The sequence below is a fragment of the Zingiber officinale genome, chromosome 1B, assembly GCF_018446385.1.
Source record: "Zingiber officinale cultivar Zhangliang chromosome 1B, Zo_v1.1, whole genome shotgun sequence".
Lineage (NCBI taxonomy): Eukaryota > Viridiplantae > Streptophyta > Magnoliopsida > Zingiberales > Zingiberaceae > Zingiber > Zingiber officinale.
The window spans coordinates 131062209-131080632 of NC_055986.1; the positions used below are offsets into that span (position 1 = coordinate 131062209).

General features: G+C 37.7%; 3 protein-coding genes across 3 annotated transcripts; 2 read left to right on the plus strand and 1 right to left on the minus strand.

The window, feature by feature from the left end:
• The first annotated feature begins 339 nt into the window (after window positions 1-339).
• On the plus strand, window positions 340-5508 carry LOC122042198 (CHD3-type chromatin-remodeling factor PICKLE-like). Its single transcript, XM_042602202.1, has 7 exons — window positions 340-727; window positions 2397-2534; window positions 2613-2767; window positions 2925-3086; window positions 4823-5064; window positions 5164-5259; window positions 5348-5508. Exons 1-7 carry the CDS (start codon window positions 575-577, stop codon window positions 5506-5508), a joined length of 1107 nt encoding a protein of 368 aa, XP_042458136.1. The 5' UTR covers window positions 340-574.
• Window positions 5509-5745: 237 nt separating this feature from the next.
• LOC122042209 (CHD3-type chromatin-remodeling factor PICKLE-like) lies at window positions 5746-14502 on the plus strand. The gene is made up of 17 exons (XM_042602212.1): window positions 5746-5787; window positions 5857-5964; window positions 6501-6551; window positions 6875-6974; window positions 8170-8312; window positions 8387-8496; window positions 10784-10922; window positions 11077-11246; window positions 11355-11421; window positions 11568-11690; window positions 12124-12317; window positions 12410-12518; window positions 12775-12923; window positions 13036-13268; window positions 13384-13457; window positions 13605-13647; window positions 13751-14502. Exons 1-14 carry the CDS (start codon window positions 5746-5748, stop codon window positions 13250-13252), a joined length of 1722 nt encoding a protein of 573 aa, XP_042458146.1. The 3' UTR covers window positions 13253-13268; window positions 13384-13457; window positions 13605-13647; window positions 13751-14502.
• A 2157-nt stretch (window positions 14503-16659) lies between these two features.
• LOC122042218 (non-specific lipid transfer protein GPI-anchored 21-like) lies at window positions 16660-17546 on the minus strand. Its single transcript, XM_042602224.1, has 3 exons — window positions 17161-17546; window positions 17034-17072; window positions 16660-16955 (listed from the first exon to the last, which is right to left on the minus strand). Exons 1-3 carry the CDS (start codon window positions 17513-17515, stop codon window positions 16660-16662), a joined length of 690 nt encoding a protein of 229 aa, XP_042458158.1. The 5' UTR covers window positions 17516-17546.
• Window positions 17547-18424: the final 878 nt, after the last annotated feature.

Below are 18424 nucleotides of genomic sequence, written 5' to 3' on the forward strand. Positions count from 1 at the left end.
TATAATAATAATGGTTGGATGAAAAGAAACAAAATTATTAGTAGAATAGATATCCGATCTATGAATATCCTATGATTTATAGATGCCGATCTGTAGAAGAAAAATATAAAATCCGATCTGAATTCTATTTATTATCATTCCTAATTCAGTTCAATGCTCACTTCGAGCCAGGCTACCGTTGTTGTTGATGTTATGTCGGTGAATGGCTGCATTATTTATCCATGTTTGGTGTTAGTCCATTGAGTTCTGGCCGAGCTAGACCCAGCCCAGCTAGGCATGGGCCCATTGTCACCGCAAATGCGGGGGAGGAGTTTACGATCGAATGTTTTAATTAGTCGTTGTCGCGATCTAATCGGCCTCTGCTCAATAAAGTTAGACTCATCTGAAGGCACACCGAGTGACAATTTGCCCGTCGATCCTTCTCGGCGCGGTGGTGTCCTAGGGTTTCTCAGTCGGAGGGAAGGAGACGGCGAGTGGGACGAGATCTCAGTTCTTGTCGTCGGAAGCATTGTGCAGGTGTCTGCTAGGTCTGTCACCCCGCGCTGGCCGGGGGATCTAGGGAGGATCGGCGACAATGAGTAGTTTGGTGGAGCGACTCCGAGTGAGGTCCGAGAAGCGGCCTCTCTATAACCTTGACGAGTCCGACGACGACGATTTCGTCGTCTCCAAGGCATTGAAGAGAAAGCTGGAGGAGAAACCGGCCGAAAAGTTTAAGAGGGTTGACGCGGTACGTTTTTTTCCCCTTTCTCTCTCTGCTACTCTCATGGCGATTCTCGAGTGTTTTGTTTAAAGGAACACATATAACTTTAAACTGAAGCTGGGTGGGCTTGTGACTCGTTTATTGTGTAGCTTTGTTTTATTATTGAATTTTCACCCTGTTTGGTGAATGAAAGGAGCGGATGAAAAATGGAAGATGAAAACTGTCACTCTCTGTTTACTTGAATGATTTTGATGATTCAGGGAAAACAATGGATGGCAAAGCAGTAACAACTTACCTAGTTTTGCTTGCTCTTGAATCTGTAAAGAATTCCGTTGGTCCATTTTGTATCATGCCGGGAGAATGAATAACGACCTTTACTTTAAGGATCACTTGAAGGAGGAAAATCTGAATAATTATATCTGTTGATATCCTCGTGCAGTGTGGTTGTGTGCAAAGTGTCACTGGAGATGTTGAAAATTTGGTGTCTCCTAGGAAAATGGCTATTGATGTTTTGGCATGGTAGGTGAGTATAGTGGCTAAGGTGAGAACAGTGCTCTATAGTGATTTGTATATGTATACTCACAGCTAACACACACACACACACACACAGAGTTTTGCTTTCATTTCCACCCACATTTGGGCAGATATAAAATCCAGAAAAATTGGACCCTTTGTAATCAACCACTTTTGCCATAAAGTATCTCCTAAATAAATGGGAAAAATATCCACTGTTTTTTATTTGCCCTATATTTCTAACGATTTAAGCATATAGCCTCAAGTGTTTCTGTCCAAGTAAAGAATGGAAAATTTTTTATCACCATTGTTTTGGATCTGATTTGTTTTTATAACCAATGTAATCTTAGTCTTAGAGACCTCATTCATTTGAAGTTCCTTATATTGGGTATACTAAGTTTTTTGTACTTTCTTAACTACCCAGTGCTGTAGTTTTTCTTTTCTCCCTTATTCTGGGTGCACAATTGTCATACAAAACCTCATTGCCCTTTCCACTTCAATTGCCTATCTTTTGTTTCATGAGCAATGTCTCGGTCCATGGCTTGTTGGTTTGAATGGTAGGCCAACGTATGTAAACTATTATTTCCATTAATTTACTGTGTAATCTTCTTAAGCACTGCATTATTTCTGTGATATTTTTGATTGATACTATTTATACAATCATACTCCGCCATTGCTTACATGCTATAGTTTTTGGACTCTGCATTTCTTGCTTATTTGTCATGAATTAGCAAATTACTACACCATCAGTATCTATCTTAATCATGACAACTTGTCAGTACTAATTTGTGATGGATTTTGTACAATACTCCTAGAGCCATACCATTATAATTGGGAAGTAGAAATAGGAACTACATTGTCATACAAATTCTTTGTGCTACTGATTGCTAGTTACACCTTTCTGTGCAGGCTAGTTATTCAAAGATGTTGTTTTCTATCTAGAAAGTTCATTTTATGCCGTAAAATCATTGTTTAACAAAGTTGTTATAGATACAATGATATATTTAATTAATAGGAAGACTAGCATGTGTCGAATTGTCATCCTACTTTCCCAAAAAGGAGACATATATACAGCATGGTGTATGGAATATCCACTAGTTCAGTTTGGCTTCAGGTTTTTTTATGCTCCTAGGTTGTAATTTTTTTTACTAACATATCAATGATACTTTTTTCCCCTTCGCAGAAAGAAGATTCATGCCAATTTTGTGGGGCCAGTGAGAGCCTCATTAACTGTACTACATGTACCTATGCTTTTCACAAAGGGTGCTTATACCCTTCTTCCAGAGCACTTTTAGGTGATACATGGAGCTGTCCTGAATGTGTATGTTTTTTAGGTCCTTACTTTTATCTTTTGTTTATTAATGAGTTTCTGATTATTGTTGACACTGCTTATTTTCAGGTGAGCCCCTTAACTGAAGTTGAAAAGATTTTAGATTGTGAAATGCGCCCAACAATGGCGGATAAGAATGATTCTACCAAGTTTTTTTCAAGTCAGACTAAAGTCAAACAATATCTTGTTAAATGGAAAGGGTTTTCATACCTTCATTGCACTTGGTATTTGAATATCAGCTATTTTTGTCTTTTAATAGTTTCATATGCATTGTTAATTGATTTTATTTTACGACCTAATGTACTTTATTTTTTTCATTCTCTCTGGAGTATTTCTTAAATTTGAGCACATTTTAACCGTGCAATTATGCCTCTTAATCAGGGTTCCCGAGAAAGAATTTATAAAAGCTGCCAAGACTCATCCTCGATTGAAGAGTAGGTTAAACACTTTCCACAAACAAATGGAAACATTGAATAAGTCAGATGATGATTGGGTGGCTATTCGTCCCGAGTGGACCACTGTCGACAGAGTCCTTGCTAGCAGGTTGATATTAAGTATCTGAAGGAATTCACTAGTTTATCATTCACTTCACCTTATTTACAACAACTATGAACATAATCTTTTTTTATAGTAACCAAAATTGCGATCCATATCTAAGGATTACAGGATCCTTTGATCCAAACTAACCTGATCCAAATCTCTAGTAGCATTTAGATCCCAACTAAGATCTGAATTGGGTTGGCATTTTATGAACCTACAATCTAATCTTATGCATGCTTACTATTCCTGTGCAGAATCTTGGTTTCAAACATTATATTTTCAGTCAAATAACAATTGACATTTGCTATAGAAAATAATTACTTTGTGATACTTTTTGATTCCTAAGTAGAAAATTTATTTTTAATTATTGTTATCCTCTCAGCTATTATTATTTTTCTCATGATTTTTATTCACCTTATAAAAGTTACTATTTGATATATAGAGCTGAATACTTTGATAATTTATTGTATTTTTAATATATTCACTGTATCAGTAGTTTTTTATATGCTTCATGTATTTGGAATGATAGTGTGAACATTAATATTAATAGTAAATATTGACATTTAATACATATGATAAATTTTAAATGTCAAATAGAGGATTATTTTTTAAAATATTCTTATTAAATTATATGGATCCAACATTTCTTGATACTATGATCCTAACCTATGGATCACTCCTTGTATATCGGTAGGATTTCATCCTAATGACCATGTCTGTTTCATTTGTGCAATTATCAATGTTATGGTTGGTAGTTCTTTGCTCAGTTAAATTTGTTTTTGGTGTTACAGTAAACTAGCATGTTTGGTCTATGTTTCTTTCCTTTTCCTTAGTTTTCATTCATCTATTCAGAATAAAAATGAATTGCAAGTTCAAGTTATGGGTTCAAGTAATTGTAGTGGGCAATTTCGTGTCCTTTTTTAGCATTTTAGGCTAAATAGATTAAATTTGTCAGTCACCACAAATATCTCGTGAGTAGGTGTAATTGCTTTTGATTATAGAATAACTAACAAGAACAAATTGATGAAAGTTAAGACAGTTCTTGTTTATTCTTCCTCTTTTATCTTCTTTAATGCAGTGCTTACTTGGATGGAAGTATCAAGTACGAGGTAAAAGAAAAGGAAAAAAAACCAAAAAATTAATTTCTTCCTGATAATTGACAGGAAGAGGAGAGGAGAGGAGGAGGGAATTTAATTCCTTATTCGGTCCAATTCCTTTATTTTTATTAAAATTGGGCAGAGGTGAAGGGAAAGGAAGTTTAAGTCTAATAAGCACAAGATTAACTTTCTTTCATACAATTATGTCAGTAAACAAGATTAGTGTAAGTGGCTGGAAGAAAGATCTTTGTTTAGATGATCTCAAATGGCTGGGAGCACTTTTATTGTTGTGCAGGAAAAAGATTATAGACTAACAGATGGGAGTATATTAGCCTTTATGTATTTAAATTTTAGGAAATAGCTCATTTAGCTGAGTTGTATTATTAAAGGTAGTCTCTTTTGGGTTACTGTTGTTATTGTCGTGTTCATCCTATATCTCATATTTTGAGCTTACACAAGTTTCTGGATAACATCTCAACATCTCATTGCACTGTATGGCTGAGCCATCGTGTCTGTTTGACTATACACTTTTGTTTCTATGATTTGTGTGTTTGCCATTTTTTATTTTTTTTCATTTTTTTGTATTCAAATGCTACTTTAATTTTGCACTACTTCACTGTTTTAGTCGTGTATTTTTCACAGGAATACTGGTGATGAGCGTGAATATTTTGTAAAATGGAAAGAACTTGCTTATGATGAGTGTACATGGGAAGTGGGGTCTGATATTTCCACCTTCAAGCCTGATATCGAAAGATATGAAATGATTCAATCGAGACGTCCAAAGAAATCCCGCAGTAAGAGTAAAAGTCTTAACCCCAATTTGGAGTTGAAGCAAAAACAGAAAGACTTTCAACAATATGATGCCACTCCAGAATTTCTTTCCGGTAAGTTTATGTATTAATACTATTATCATGTTAACTATTTAGAATATCAATATCTTTTAGATTTGGTTTAACGTCATGTTGCTTTTGGTATTATTGAAGGTAAATTGCATCCATATCAACTTGAGGGCTTGAATTTCCTGAGGTTTTCATGGTCTAAAAGTACACATGTCATCCTTGCTGATGAGATGGGTCTTGGTAATATTACCTTGTAGCAATTTGAAAACAATGATCTATGTGAAATTGATCTTTTGTTAATAATGAGACAAATCTCTGTTATGTACAGGAAAGACCATACAAAGCATTGCCTTTTTAGCTTCTTTGTTTGAAGAGAACATCTCTCCTTATTTAGTGGTTGCACCACTATCAACGCTGCGCAACTGGGAGCGTGAGTTTGCAACCTGGGCTCCACATATGAATGTTGTGAGTCTTGAACAACAACTGTGAAGTTGCTTATGTGCTTATATGCTCAAATCCTTTCTATGAACTAATCTAATATATCTGTTATAGGTAATGTACGTTGGATCTTCCCAGGCTCGTGAGGTTATTAGGAAATATGAGTTTTATTACCCAAAACTTAAGTCTAAGAAGCATAAAAAAAAGAAGCTTATGCAATCTAGTAACCAAAATAAACAAGCACGGATCAAGTTCAACGTACTGTTAACCTCGTATGAAATGATTAACATGGACTCAGCTGTTCTAAAGTCTATAGAATGGGAGTGCATGGTAAGTCGTTCTTTTTGTGTTTATCTTTAAATATAGTTTTGCACATTTCTAACAATTGTACCTTTGTAGATTGTGGATGAAGGCCACAGACTGAAGAACAAGGAATCCAAATTATTCCATTCACTGAAACTCTACTCAACAAAACATCGTGTCCTTTTAACTGGAACCCCTCTTCAGGTGGTTGTGCTCTCTGATCATTTTAATGGAAATTTCTTGTTTTCTCAACTTACTACCTGATGATGTGCCCTTATGACATGAATCTTGGATGAGTTTGCTTGATATATAATCTCATAATGATGATTTTCATCTGGTGATTATATTTCTTAGGTTGAATTCTTTTGTTTGAAAAAAAAAAGACTGCACTGTTTGATTTAATCAATTATGATTATAAAGGCATTAAAAGCAATAGGTTTTTCTTCCTAACATTTTGTGACTTTCAAGATATGAAAAACAAATGCACATCATGTAAATTTCTCATTTCTGAGCGCTACGAACTAAAGTTAGATGCTGTTTATGGATAAGATCATCTAAAAGTTCTCATATAATTTCTTGAAGATAATCTTTCTATTGCATCAAGAACTTTTAGTGCTTCATCGTGTTTGTTTGCTGTGTAAATTTATGTATGTTAGATATTCTGGGATTCCTTATATCTTCAATTTGTTTTTCAATAAAAAATGTCTAGTCATTCATAGGATATTTCTGTTTTTTCTCAGAACAACCTGGACGAGCTATTCATGCTTATGCACTTCCTTGATGCAGGAAAGGTTAGTATTATTTGAATTTTGCTTCTCCTAGTCCTTTGTAGGATGGTGAAACATTTTATCGTATAACTCAGTTGCACATTCACATGTTGTTTTTCTTTTCCCTTTTCTTGCATAGTTATTATGCATCTCATCCAATTTATGGTTTAGTGGAACTATCATTGCCTCAACCAAGATTTATGAAAGATTCACATTGTTCAATTTGCTTGAGATTTGTTATTTGGAATTATTGATTTCTTGCTCAAGTTTACTTGGAGTTTCGTTTTTGAAGAACATGCATTCTAGAAATTTATTTAACTATAGTATTTAACTATTATTGTTTTTAGTTTGCAAGCATCGAAGATTTCCAGAAGGAGTTCAAGGATATAAACCAGGAAGAGCAAATTGATAGGCTTCACAAGATGCTGGCCCCACACCTCCTAAGGAGTAATCTTCTTTTTTATTTCGTTTTTTCAGAGAATATATTTCTACTTTCTTAGACACACACACACACACATTTAATATAATGAATATTCTCTGCAATTGCTAACTGTTGATATTTCTTACTTTGATGAATGTATATGCTCTAGGAATTTTCAAAAGTATAAATTGGATTTATTGTATTGAGTTACTTGATTTTGGTAGTTCTTTTAATATTAATGTATTTGATTGATTTTATTTACAAGTGTGCTGATTGTATTTTGCAAAACCTATTTTTGTGTTTATATTCTTACTCATACAAAATTCTGTGTATAGTGGCCTGGTTGATCAAATTGTTCATACTTTTTTATCACAATTTGACTAGCTGGTATTCATGCATATAATCGATATAATAGATTGGCACAATAGATTACATGCTCATTTTTATTTGTGATTTTATTGAGTGATATATAACAGGACGTCTGTCATGTTGTCAAAATCCAAAATCTGTTTCAGATATCCAAAACCCTGACCCCACATTTCCCTCTTAAGACCCAATGTGGAAACTTGTATTTTCTTGTCTGACATATCGATGCCACTAAACAAGTGTTTCTTTGTCTTTGTTGTCTTGCTGAATGATACTTGGCGGTGCAGGTTAGTATATATCTTGGTATTGTTCCCATTCTGTTCAAAGCTTGCTAGAATTAGGATTATAACATTTATCCATGCATGGCTACGCTTGTGCTCTTGGACTGTGCTTGCCACATCCTCACACTTTATATAGGTCAAGTAATCTCATGCAGGCATAGATAGGTTCTTCCCCAATCAATTATTAAGATTTGGAAACGGTTTTTTCCTGAATCACTTGGTTATTCATTCAATTAATGACAGAAAAACTGAAGAATATAAAGGATATCATGTGTATGGGGTTCCAAGGATAGATGCTTTGTTAAGAAGGGATGTGCTATGAAATTCTGATAAGAACTTTATACTGTGTTTCGATGTGGAATGTTATGGAAGTTCAACTGGCACAATAAAATATGGTTCCCATTTAAGTTTTTTTTGTTAAGCAACTTTTACAGGTTTCCTTGTTGATACATTACAATGTTTTTGGATGTTAACCTGTTTTAGCATGTATTTTTGTTGTATTTATAGTAGGACTTGGAATTGGAAGTGTGATACTTTTCTTAACTCATTGAGGCCACTGTTTTCATTATTGTAGGAGTAAAGAAAGATGTTATGAAGGATCTTCCTCCGAAGAAGGAATTAATTTTAAGGGTTGAGTTAAGTAATGTGCAAAAAGAATATTATAAGGCCATCCTCACTCGTAATTACCAAATACTTGCTCGTCGTGGCGGGCCTCAGGTATTATTTTTGGGCTGAAGTGAGATGGTGCATCAATATTGATGCTCATTGCCTATTTTTCTTTGTAAATGCAGATATCACTCATCAATGTTGTTATGGAACTTCGTAAGCTATGCTGCCATGCATATATGTTGGAAGGTGTAGAACCTGCAATTGAACCAACTGATGCTAATGAAGGTTTCAGGTGAAGTCTGAATTCATTTTTTGTGCTCGTGATGTTTATTGTGATAAAACAAGGAATTTGTTACACGATGCTAAGTGTTTTTTGAAGATTCAGGTCTCTTGTACAATGCTATCCCATTCATGACCTGAAGGGTTAATCGATGATATACCATGTATCCGAACATTGGTTTCATATTTGCAGATTTCTATAAGGAGTTCCTTGATCCTCCATCAATTTCTTAATTATTCAGCCAATGAATTACCTAGTATTAATGTGATAAAAGATATGGATTACAATGTGGTTACCTTTGTGAGAGCTTATGGGAGTGCGCCAACTGTTTTTCCTATCCTTTTCACATCAGTATTAGATGAACTGATGTGTCATATTGAAGATAAATCTTGTTGATATATGTTGATCCTGTCCGAATCGATGAATCAACGGACGCTGAGCACGTGGCGCTCTCCTTCTCGCTGACGTAGAACTACGGCAGGACGTACGGAGCTCCGGCGAACCTGCACGGAATCCCTTCCCGGCCCGACTTCTGTGCAGGTTCGCCGGAGCTCCGTACGTCCTGCCGTAGATCTACGTCAGCGAGAAGGAGAGCGCCATGTGCCCAGCGTCCGTTGATTCATCGATTCGGACAGGATCAATTTGGCGTCGTCTGTGGGAATGAGCAGAACATTGGGGTCCACTTCTTCTTTGGCTTGGGCCGCTCGGCAGCTACCTCTTGCACGTGTGACCTAGTATGGGGGGAGCGGATTGCTTCGGCCCTCGGTCCTCTGTGCGGGTGATGAGCGGTGTGAGGTTTCCGCTCGGCAGGAGTAGCCCGTTCGCTCCACATTGATGTATTCGTTGGCCCTGTGTAGCATATGGTCGTAGTCTCGAGGCGACTTCCGAATGAGCGATCGGAAGAAATCCCCGTCCACGAGGCCTTGTGTGAAGGCATTCATCATAGTCTCCGAGGTGGCCGTAGGGATATCCATGACCACCTTGTTGAACCGCTGGATATAGGCTTGGAGCGATTCGCGGGCTTCTTGTTTGATGGCGAACAGACTGACACTAGTCTTCTGATAGCGCCGACTGCTGGCAAAGTGGTGAAGGAAGGCCGTGCGGAAGTCCTTGAAACTTGAGATAGATCCGTCCGGCAATCTCCGAAACCACCGTTGAGCCGACCCCGAGAGGGTGGTTAGAAAAACTCGACACTTCACCCCATCTGTGTATTGATGAAGGGTAGCCGTGTTGTCGAACTTACCCAAATGATCATCCGGGTCGGTAGTTCCATTGTATTCACCGATCGCCGGGGGCACATAGTGTTTTGGCAGAGGGTCTTGTAGAATAGCCTCTGAGAATTGACGGTTGATCCGTTTGGGCGAGACTTTCGCTCGGGGGGCTTTGCCTTTTCTGCTGTCTCGTCTTGGTACTTCATCTGAAGAAGATCCTCGATCACGATTAACTGCTGCGGCTTCAGGAGTGTGGAATAGAGCCCGATGGAATGGAACCGTGGTTGGCGGTACTTCCGCTCGGCCACCTGATGCTGATGTCGCTTGCTGCTCATTCCGCTCGGCTTGCGACTTCTGCCTTTGTTCCACAAGCTTAGCTGCTCGTGTTTCGATCAGAACGTCTAGTTCTTCTGTCGAGAGCATCACCGAGTGCTGTCGTCCAGCTTTGTCCATTGCTTCCGATCGGATGCAGGATCGGATGCAGGAGGTTAAACTGGGAACTAGATTCTTGAGTCTTTTGTTGATAGGGAAAGTTCAAAAGACTGTTCTTTGACTCATCATACTTGATGAATTGGACTATTGAACTGATAGGAGATGTAGCAGAGACAAGAATGCTAAGGGATGTTCGAAAGGATAAAAATAAAAATATTAATATTTGAGATCATTTATGTCTAGCTCCCGTTGAGGTAATATTTTGAGATGATATTAACTTGTTGAAAGACAACTAATGGGTTTGATAGGTAGAAGAGTTGAATTATAATGGAAGATCTAAGGGGATGAGGTAGGTAAAGAATATCAATCAATTGAAAAGCATGACTTTCAATTGGTTTCAATATTGTTAATATCTCCTTGTATATGGTAAAGATTCATATATCCAACTCCAAATTGTTAGGGCAGACTTGGTTTGGTGAAGATGATGTTGAACCTCAGTCAATTCTAAAATGAAATTACTTCTTGGTGCTTCGCCCAGATAGGATCTGGTTCTTTTTATTTGCTTCCTCTCCTACTTTTTCCTTGTATGCCAAAATTTTGGTGACAATCTATTTTCAAACAGTGGCAAACTTTTCACTTCCTATTTGTTTATCCAGACAACTTTTAGATGCTTCTGGGAAAATGCAATTGTTGGATAAAATGATGGTGAGGCTCAAGGAACAAGGTCATAGGGTTCTTATATATACACAATTTCAACATATGCTGGACTTGTTGGAAGATTACTTGAGCTACAATGTAAGTATGGCTGTTATCTTAACTATTCCTTGATGCAACCACAGGCATTTGCATGTTGGTTGTGCCTTAAACTAAATGTTGCTATGTAGGTTTGATTTGTTTATTTCTATATATATATAATTTTATTTTTTTATTTTCATTTTCATTTTGTTAGAAATGGACCTATGAACGTATTGATGGGAAAGTTAGTGGATCTGAAAGACAAATACGAATAGATCGTTTTAATGCCAAGAATTCAACCAAGTTTTGTTTCCTTCTTTCTACTAGAGCTGGTGGATTGGGTATAAACCTTGCAACTGCTGATACTGTGTTCATCTATGATAGGTAATGATTACCCAACATTTCTCGATCCATTTCCATGCTCGATCCGTTTTCGTTCTATGTATTTTTCCATGCTTGTTACTGAAACTTATTCACAATATTGGTTTACAGTGATTGGAATCCACATGCAGATCTTCAAGCCATGGCAAGGGCTCATAGGCTAGGCCAGACTAATAAGGTTGGGTAGAATTTCTTGAACTGGATAGTGCTATGCTTGTATACTGTGTTTGTGTTTATATTACATGAGAATTTGTATGAGTGCCATGTATGTCCTCATGCTTATATTATGTGAATATAATGCACATTTCTGTAACTCAATTGCAGGTTATGATATATAGGCTGATCACTAGAGGAACAATTGAAGAACGGATGATGCAAATGACAAAAAAGAAAATGATACTGGAGCATCTGGTTGTTGGTCGGCTCAAATCCCAAAACGTCAATCAGGTAATATTTACTTGATTGTAAATTTTTTGGTTGGCATAGCTAATTAATCAATAAGAATGACAAGGCATATACTTGTTCATTATTGCATCGTGACAATAATACTATATGGTCTATGTGCCTATAGGCTAAAAAATGATAGTATATGGATGGCCAGGTTTATCTACTCTGCTAATCTATTTGAAATTAGAAGCGAAATAAAGAACTTGATTATCCTGTGTTGTGAGGACAATGGGTTACCTTGAAACAAGGTATGTAAATATTGTTCTATTTAACATTTAATTTCATATTTTACATGATATGGATGCTACATTCTTTTTGCTTAAAGTCTTGTTTACTATTTACCTACCTAAAACTCATTAATATTATTTGCTTTTGTTTCTTGCAAACCTTTGTGAGCTGCTCTTGAATAGAATGTTCCCTTCTCTGTCTGTAGGGCTCAATAGCAATCAGCATGTCGTTGCACCGCACAAGCTTTTGCTTCATCTGTACTCACCTAACCTCAGGAGAGAAAGAAGGGGATGAACTGCGGAGGAACGCAGATGTGATTGAGATCTTAAGGAAAACAAAGTTTCCTAGGGTGCGCAAAGTATTCAATGAAATGTCTCCCGAAACAATCCTTGATCATGAGTAAGACTACCTTCACAATTTACTATTTTATGACTGCAAAAGGATGAATTTTATGATCACAACTCTCTTGCTCTTTTTTGTTCTTGCATTAGTCGCATCATATGGCTTGGTGACTTGAACTACCGTATTGCTCTTTCATATCAGTCCGCAAAAGCACTAGTTGAGATGCACAACTGGAGAGCATTGTTGGAAAAGGATCAGGTAGTTTGCTCATCTTTTTCCAAGTGTTACTTTAACTGTTAGTGTTTTTCGGTTTTGCTTTTGACGGATTTGATCTTTCAAAAGTATGGAAATATCTTGGGCAATTAAGAATGTAATGCTTTTCTAGATGCTCCCCTAAGAAGGCAAAAAATAAAAATTATTGTGCCATAGGGAAAAGCCAAGATTCTTCGATTCTTCTCTCTCAGAGTGCTACTACTATGCCCAACTTTAATTATTCTGTTTCCTTCATGAACAGCTTCGGAGGGAGCAAAGGTGTGGACATGTTTTTGAAGGATGGAAGGAAGGAGGGATATCCTTTCCTCCCACCTACAAATATTCAAACAACTCAGACAGATATGCTGGCGAAGACATGCACCGAAAAGAGAAGAGGCGAACACCTGCATGGTACTCTTAACTAATATTTTTGGCGCATTTTTTTAAATGTGCCTTCCTTAAATTGGTCTACTTTCTAGAATTTAGTACCAAATCTAAATAAGATATTCTTGTATCAATGTAGGTGTGACCGTATCTTGTGGTATGGCCGAGGTCTTACGCAGTTGGCTTATCTACACGGAGAGTCTAGGTTTTCCGATCATAGACCGGTATACAGTGTCTTCAACGCAGAGGTCGAAATCATAAATCGCAACAGAATCAGGAGCATGGGCTCTAGCTCTCGAATAGAGGTCGAAGAGCTACTACCATACTCTCATGGTTTCACAGAGACTTACTATTGAAGTGGCTGCACAAATTGTAAAGCCAAGGCCCTAAGCCTTTTTCTTTATTCAAAAAACTGTCTCCTGTGCATAAATCAGAGTGAATTATAATGAACACTTTGAAGAATTGATTTTGTCTTCAACTAATGCAGGTTATTCTGCACTTATTGGCCCCAACAACGAGCTTCAGAATCTCTGTGGACCCGGTGTCAAGCAAAGAAAGCAGGTGCTTATTTTGTATTTCAGTTACTGGATAAACATCTTTTCCCCCAAATTCCTTTCTCCAATCCTGTTCTTGTTGCTGAAAGTAAGGACTCCACTATGATTTCTTTTGTTTAAATTATATAACTTGATGTTGATGTTCTTGATGCAGAAGCCTCCCTCGGTCAACCATATTTTACTAAGTGACTGTAAAGGTAACTGTCTGGTACCTTTCGTTTGATCTTGTTCAAAAAAAAAAAAAAACCAGGGTCGAGGCTGGATTACAACTGAGTTCATTTTTGCTTGTGTGATAACCAGGAAAGATCAAGAAACATGTTTCAGACTTCCACACCAGAATTCTTTAGCTGCTAACAACACGAGGTAACCAGTTTTAGCTCGTATACAGCTAATTTTGTCTATCAAGAAGGTGCCCGCCTTTAGCAAGGGACATCATTGACTCAAGGAACATCATCAAGAAGTTTGATCTCTGGAAGAGTGTAGGGAATCTTTTTTTTATATATAGAATGAGAGGATTAAGGCTCCCAATTGTGCATAGAGCTAGTTCGGTCATATATGTTGAGGAAAAGATAGGTAAACTCCTAGCGCACTTATTGTCACTGTGAATCTGTGATAAAGAAATGTATCAATCATGTTCAGTGAGCATACGTAAGGAGTTTGCTGGAAAAGTTTCTGGCATTGATGACCAATGGTGGTTGCTTGCTTTTTCTGCTGCTTTCGTTAATTGGAATTAGCAAAAGTATGAGGCTGAAGATGACAGATTTGGCTGGCATAGTTGGGGACAGCAGCTTTGGGAAGCTTTAAAAAATAGCCAGGAGGAATGGACCGGGGCGTAGATGACAGATTTAATTTGAGCCAGAAGCTTTTTGACCTGGCCTCATGATCTATGGTTGAATGATCAAAAGTGGGGCACTCGAAGGATTGTCCAAAAATTCTTTTGTTTTTTGTTTTTTGTTTTTCCTTTTTCCCTTTCCCCGAAGAGCAAAGAGACGGTATTTAGTAAATTGATCTTAAACGTCAACAATGACATCGATCCGGTGATGTTTCTCGCATGCCTGCTGTCAATATTGTTATCGACGTCTGGTACATCACAGTGTCTGGTACACACACAAACTGTGTGCAAAACTTGGCGTCAAATTCAAACAGATCAATTAAGACGCGCATGACCCAGAACGATCTCTTCACTTTCCATTATTGTCCAAACAGCAGTACCTTATATCCTTACGCAAGATTACGCAAATGGCCGAGAAAGTCTCTTCTCGTGAGCCCACTGCAGTACTGCTCTCTATTCAATTCATCAAAAATCTGCATGCCTCCGGAATTAATTGGCAAATTAACCTCGGACGACTACCAAGTTGCAAACTCTGCGAGTTATACAAAAAAAGGCAACGTGACGCGCATTGCGCGTCATGCATGGTTTCCATGTGCATACAGTGGTCACGTTCGCAGTTAATTACGGGTGCGCAAAGCGACGACGTCAATGAAGAACTCAGCGGGCGAGGGTCGGGGCACGTACGTACCGTCCAGGGTCTTCGCTTGACAAAGAGATGATTGAAATGAAGTGATGATCGATTTGGGGTGCAAGACTGCAACTGTTGCATGTCCAATGTCTTCACTTACACACGTAACTGTGAAAGGTATCAGTCAGGGGCTTCGTGAAATGCATGTGAAGCCAGTACGGAGGATTTGAAAGAGAGTCATAGACGTTGGTAAGTAGCAGTTTACACTTTTAAGTTTTGAATTTAGTAATTTCGTCTAAGATTTGAATTTAAGATAATTTGTTTTAGAATATATGATTTACTAGTGGGGGGTGTGGTCTATCGTATCCTAAATGAGTTATAGATCAAATTTAAATGTAAAATGACTCAATCACGTTAATTGTGATAAATTTGTTAATGCATCTAGAAAACTTAATACATTTGTTTACCTTCCTGTGCATTTTTTCGTACAAAAGATCCTGTATAAAATTGTAATTGAAAACTTTTATCTCTTTGCACATATGAAAACAGCATTAATTGAAACACTCGTGAATTGAATTTGCGAAGTGCCTGCCCAGCCACGCAATACATCATCTATGTGGCGTGCGTATCAAGCTGTCAGACACATCGTTCGGTGACACCTTTTACTTTTGTGAGAAAAATACCTAACAGACAGAATTGATGATCCCTCAAACTCCGCGTCTTAGCAAGAATCAGGTCGAACATGGAAACGCATGGCACGCGTCATAACTTCGTCCAACAGATGTGTTCATTGGACGAGGATTTTTTTTAGCAACGTAGGCACGCATGCTTTTTGCAGCATGTGACAAGTGGATTTATGGCACGAATGCAGTAAGGCAGTCTGAGGTAAATTAGTAGAGCCGTAAATGAATCAGATATTCATGTCCAAATTTAATATTCGACTTGATAAAAATTTATTTATGTTCATTTAATATATATAAAATTAATTAAATAAATAAATTTGAACAACTCGTTAAGCTAAATAAATAAATTTGAACACATATGTATTCAACTCGTTAACATTCATGAACAATGTTCGTGAACAATATTCATGAACAATGTTCACGAATCATATTCATTAATAAAACTCATATCAATATGCTAAATAAACAATAAAATTAAATTAAATAAATAAATAAATTTAAATTATCAAACTTAATAACTAATCAAACAACTAAAAATTTCAAAAAATCAAATAATTTTGAATTGAGAGTTTGATAACATCTAAACGAACCAAGCTCAAACCAAACTCAAGCCAAGCTCCAACGAAACTCAAGTCAAGTTTGAATTGAGAGCTTGATAACATCTAAACGAACCAAGCTCAAGCTAAGCTTCAAACAAGCTCAAGCTCATACAAAATAAACCAAGCCAAACTTGAACATTCATTTCAAAAGCTTGGTTCATTTTAAACTCGGCTCGGTTTAATTACCTTATCAAATAAGTTTGAATATTCCAAAACTCACCTCGGCTCGACTTATTTACAACCCTACTAACAAGTGCACATTCTAGCAGCGCTTAATCATTTTTAATAATTAAAAGCAATATGGATATCAGTGATTTAAACTGTGAATATTTGGATACAATTTTTTCTTTACAGAAATTCGCTGAACTGAGCGTTTGGGCTGTGTGCCAGCGTCAACAAGAGGCCCGGCTTAGTCATACAGGCTCGGCCTCTTAACTGCCCTTGATGGGCCACATACCCGCTATTTTTCAATCCACAAAATCATATTTCGAATTAATTGTGTATAAAAGAACGTTTGGTATCAATGTGCACGATCGGAACAAAATGTTGCCTAAAATAACAGTCTGAGAAGTAGAAGTAGAAGCAGAAGCAGAGTGGATACAGGCACCGAGCAGACATGAGTGAGCTTTACAGCTGAATTCGGCAGCAGCAGTGGATGCTGCCCTGGTCAAACCCTTGGTAGGCGGGGTACTGGATGCCGGCGGAAGCGACGGAGGAAAATCTTCTAGGCCTCCCCGTGGCGGCGGCGGCGGAGAGAATGGCTCTGAAACAAATAATGATGTAGGATTCCATCATTCAGTAAATTGCCTAACATAAATGAAAAGTAGGGTAAATTTCTCACGTAGCGGAGGAAGCGAAGGCCCGTATGGAATAGGAGTTCCTGCCAAATGATAATATATTCATTTAGTCAAACTCTAATGTGCCTTCGAGTATACGAAGAATGTGAAAATCTATAGCTGGTAACAGACCTGCGCCTGGAAGTGGCATGGACGTGCCTGTGCATTGGAGGGGCACTGACGATGAACCGCAAATTTTAGGAAGTGAAATGGCCAGAGTCCTGTTGATGGGGAGGCTAAACGGGACGCTCCCTGTTATTATCAGACAAGCACAGTCGGTGCTGTCGGTGATAACCGAATTAAATGCCTTGCAGCAGTCTCGGGTCGGTGATCCGCCGCCGTTAGTGCTGCCGGTGAGGTAGTTCAGGCACGGCGTGAAGGTGCTGATCAATGTCGTCGTGCAGGCCATCGAGGCCTGACCGGAAACCTGCACCAGTAGCGTCGCTGTGACGATCGCGAAGACGATGAAGTGCTGGGGCTTCATCATGAATCATACGCGCGTGCGGTGGGTGAATTGTTGTTGCGGGACGGGGAATGAGCTCTTTGGTTATATAGTCAATGGTCGAGGGTGGACTGACTCGGAGTTGGGTGGCGGTGTTCACCAACTCCTGAGCTAATTGAATGTTCGAGTCTGTTATTGGTGAGCGCAGAGTTTTGGAGTCGCGGAATTAGGCGAGGTTGGCGCGCGGCTTTTTGTATGACTTGGTGCAAGGTTTTTTTTTTAAAAAAAAATCTTAATATATTTTTTTAAATAGTGTTAAACGTTTAAACATTTGGAAGCGATCAAGATCTTTGACTCTAAATCATCAATTATATATATATATTAGCACGGAATGTAGGTTAGTGTGTCGCGTGCGTGATGGTAACTGTCTATGGAATTATATTCTTGAAACCAAAGCAATTAAAAAAACAGTTTTATATATTTATGCCTTCAGTACCTATTTAATCAAATACAATATAGCCGTCTGTTTGAAATTTTGCTAAAACAACTTACGTAATTACTAAAATTTATTCTTTAAAAGAAGATAAATTGATTTATTCGCAACTTGTTCGGATCTCATAAGGAAGGAATTTGTCAAAAACCCCACTTTCCTCTGTCTCCAAAGGGGACAGATATCTCTGATTAAATTTCATTTTTCAGAGAAAACAAAATATGAGTAGCCTGGTTGAAAGGCTTCGCATAAGACCGGAGAAGAGACCTCTGTATAATGTCGATAACTCTTCTTCGTCGGAGGAACATGAAGATACTAACGAAGAATTTATCGCTGCAAAAGAACCGATCGACAACAAAAGGGAGAGACAAAACACACGCATATCAAGGAAGAACACGGTGAGATTTATTTCTATATTTTTATTTTCAATGAAGTTGTAGGATTAAGTGTCGTCTTAGAATCCT

Coding starts and splice junctions, on each gene's coding strand:
- LOC122042209 (XM_042602212.1), top strand. CDS start 5,746: ATGGACTCAGCTGTTCTAAAGTCTATAGAATGGGAGTGCATG. Junction 11,247..11,354: donor ACTGTGTTCATCTATGATAG/GTAATGATTACC, acceptor ATTGGTTTACAG/TGATTGGAATCCACATGCAG. Junction 11,691..12,123: donor AATCCCAAAACGTCAATCAG/GTAATATTTACT, acceptor CTCTGTCTGTAG/GGCTCAATAGCAATCAGCAT.
- LOC122042198 (XM_042602202.1), top strand. CDS start 575: ATGAGTAGTTTGGTGGAGCGACTCCGAGTGAGGTCCGAGAAGCGGCCT. Junction 728..2,396: donor AGTTTAAGAGGGTTGACGCG/GTACGTTTTTTT, acceptor TCCCCTTCGCAG/AAAGAAGATTCATGCCAATT. Junction 2,768..2,924: donor TCATACCTTCATTGCACTTG/GTATTTGAATAT, acceptor CCTCTTAATCAG/GGTTCCCGAGAAAGAATTTA.
- LOC122042218 (XM_042602224.1), bottom strand. CDS start 17,515: ATGATGAAGCCCCAGCACTTCATCGTCTTCGCGATCGTCACAGCGACG. Junction 17,073..17,160: donor CATGCCACTTCCAGGCGCAG/GTCTGTTACCAG, acceptor ATCATTTGGCAG/GAACTCCTATTCCATACGGG. Junction 16,956..17,033: donor GCCTTCGCTTCCTCCGCTAC/GTGAGAAATTTA, acceptor TATTTGTTTCAG/AGCCATTCTCTCCGCCGCCG.